This window comes from Aplysia californica, unplaced genomic scaffold, assembly GCF_000002075.1.
Source record: "Aplysia californica isolate F4 #8 unplaced genomic scaffold, AplCal3.0 scaffold00924, whole genome shotgun sequence".
Lineage (NCBI taxonomy): Eukaryota > Metazoa > Mollusca > Gastropoda > Aplysiida > Aplysiidae > Aplysia > Aplysia californica.
Genome location: NW_004798194.1, coordinates 234717 through 237707, shown reverse-complemented (window position 1 = coordinate 237707; position 2991 = coordinate 234717). Strand labels below are relative to the sequence as shown.

Below are 2991 nucleotides of genomic sequence, written 5' to 3'. Positions count from 1 at the left end.
GGGGGGGAGAAAGAGAAACCAGATGTCTGGAGGTGCCATCTCTGGCTAAGAAGAGGTCAACACGCGATGACCAGCCATTGCTTACGGTCGCTAGCTGATAGATAGATAGATAGATAGATAGATAGATAGATAGATAGATAGATAGATAGATAGAGAGAGATAGAGAGAGATAGAGAGATAGACAGACAGACAGACAGACAGACAGACAGACAGACAGACAGACAGACAGATAAAGGTATAATCTCTTGCTCAGAAGTAGACGTGAGACAAACCACCATTGCTCACGGTCGCTAGCCGCCGTCATACTACACACTGTGTCGTACTAAGAAGAGTCCATGGCTTTACCTGTCCCCGTCGTTTTATGCAAGAAAAATTCTTAAATTATGGAAACTGAGCCCATGAATGTGAAATTATGCGATTCTGTCAATTTTAACAAAGAATGAAAAATGAAATAATCAGAGATTATGAAAAAAAATGATCAAATTTTGCTAAATTATGCGGGGTGCATAAAACCACGGGGACAGCTTTATCAGCTTTATGTTATCGGTCTACATTGTTCATTGCCCACCCTTTGACCTTTTCCCCCACATCTTGCCTTTGAGTTCTTCCTTCAAAATGGCCTGGCGGCAGTGTTTTATATGACCAAAGTATTGTATTTTTCTACTTTTCATTTTGGCTAGGCTGGGTTTGTCTTGTGTGGAGGTTCTGAAACACCCCTGATCTTATGACAGTGACAGGAACGATCTACACCTAGCCCTCTCGGAAAACGGTGAAAAATCTCGTTGGTCCCGTGTGCAAGTTGCGCACTTTACACTTTACAGATCCCTTGGTGGTCCAAAATCGATAAGAGTAGGCTTCGACGGCCGCCACCCGGGCAAAATTCAAAATTTCCTACCCACTGAAAATGTTTAAAAATTTGTCCTGCGCGCTCATGACCTTGTGCAGTGTTGTGAGCGCCGTAAAACACTTACAAAAAAAAAAAAGGAGAAGAAGAAGAAGAAGCAGAAGCAGTAGCAGAAGCAGAAGCAGTAGCAGAAGCAGAAGAAGAGAGAGAGAAAGAAAGAGAGAGAGAGAGAGAGAGAGAGAGAGAGAGAGAGAGAGAGAGAGAGAGAGAGAGAGAGAGAGAGAGAGAGAGAGAGAATGTTTTACAGAGTGGGTTGTTTCAGCGTGTATTTACTAATGTTCTGTCTTGTTATGTCGCATGCGTGAGTGCACCTAACCATTGTAGCATTCCACTGCCATTGCAAACGACCAAGACAAATTTCTCCCTCTGAGAGGAATAAAGATAGTCATTGTCATTGCCACTGACTTTGCTTCCTTCCTTCCCAACCCCTTCCCTACAGTCTAAACTAGTTGATCTGAAGGTGACCTGCGAGCACGCCCAAGCCGACGTCATGTGCCTGAAGAGGGAGCTGAAGACGTTCAGGGCAGACGATGAAAAGCTCCGGAGCCAGATCACACAGTTCAAGGCCGACAAAGCGGCTCTCCAGGTAGTTTTGTGTTCTGTTGAAGTAGACTAATTAGGCAGTGGCATTATAGGAATTAGAATAATATTATTATTATTGTACCTCATACTGGTAGGCTACTCATGTTTCTCTCTCTCTCTCTCTCTCTCTCTCTCTCTCTCTCTCTCTCTCTCTCTCTCTCTCTCTCCCTCTCCCTCTCCCTCTCTCTCTCTCTCTCTCTCTCTCTCTCTCTCTCTCTCTCTCTGTGTGTGTGTGTGTGTGTGTGTGTGTGTGTGTGTGTGCTGTTGTTTTCAAACCCCTTTAGCTGCGAGCATTTCGCTCTTGGCACGCAATGCCTCCCTCAAGTAACCACATGTCCTTGCCATCTGGTCAGCGCCAGAGTAGAGCAGGCTTTGTAAGTCTGTAGGTGTGTTTAGGACCCTGCGTCGAAGAACTGCCAGGTTTGGGCAGTGAAGGAGAAGATGTTCAACGGTCTCCTCGTGGTAGTCACAGTGTCTGCAATGGGGTTCCCACGTGGGGTTAATTCTATTTATGTGCTTGTTGGTGTGTAAGTGTCCTGATCAGCACTACATAAGAGATTCGAATGGTCTTTGGGGTTGGGTTTTTCCATGTACCCGAAGAGAGATCTTCCTGTTTCTGCGTTGGCCCATCTGTTTAGCCACTCGTCTCTGCTTTTGGCTTGGATTATCCCTCTGCAGGCCTGTAAAGTGGCGGCTGTGTCTGTCATCGTCAGTGACCGTCTTGAACAGTTCCCACGGCATTCCATCTGCCCCCACAGGCTGTATTCCGACTACATCTTCCTGGGCTTTGGCTCCACCCCGGAGGCGTTTTACCTGGACGTGCAGAAGTCTGTCAACATGATGAGGGCGTGCCTGAGCATTAGGTCCACACGACAGTGTTTCTACGACTCGCGGCTCGCCGCCAAGATGAAAGTGAGTAATAACGGTAATGATACTATCAGGGTTATAATAATAATACCCATAATAATAATAATAATGATAATAATAATAATAATGATAATAATAATAATAATAATAATAATAATGATAATATAAGAGTAATAATAATAATAAAAACAATATTAATAATAATAATAATAATAATAATAATAACGATATTGCTAATGCTAATATAATAATAATATAATCATAATAATAATAATAATAATAATAATAATATTATTATTATTATTATTATTATTATTATTATTATTATTATTATTATTATTATTATTATTATTATTATTATTATTATAATGGTAATGATAATGATAATGGGGACGATGATAATAATAACAACAACAACAAAAATGAAAATGATTATTATATAAATACTGATAATGATAGCCTAGTATAATAATAATAATAATAATAATAATAATAATAATAATGATAATAATAATAATAATAATAATAATAATAATGATGCTGATAATAATATTAATAATAATAATAATCATAATAATAATGATAATAATGATAATAATAATAATAATAATAATATATAAACAGTGCAGGTACAATCG

General features: G+C 39.6%; 1 protein-coding gene across 1 annotated transcript in view; it reads left to right on the top strand.

Moving 5' to 3' along the window:
• The window catches only part of LOC101863550 (lamin-L(III)), a gene marked incomplete in the record, with an annotated part of 16471 nt that overhangs the window by 9423 nt on the left and 4057 nt on the right, over window positions 1-2991 (top strand). Inside the window, 1 exon segment of the mRNA XM_013089315.2 lies at window positions 1344-1490. Within this exon segment, the coding sequence (XP_012944769.1) occupies window positions 1344-1490 (147 nt within the window).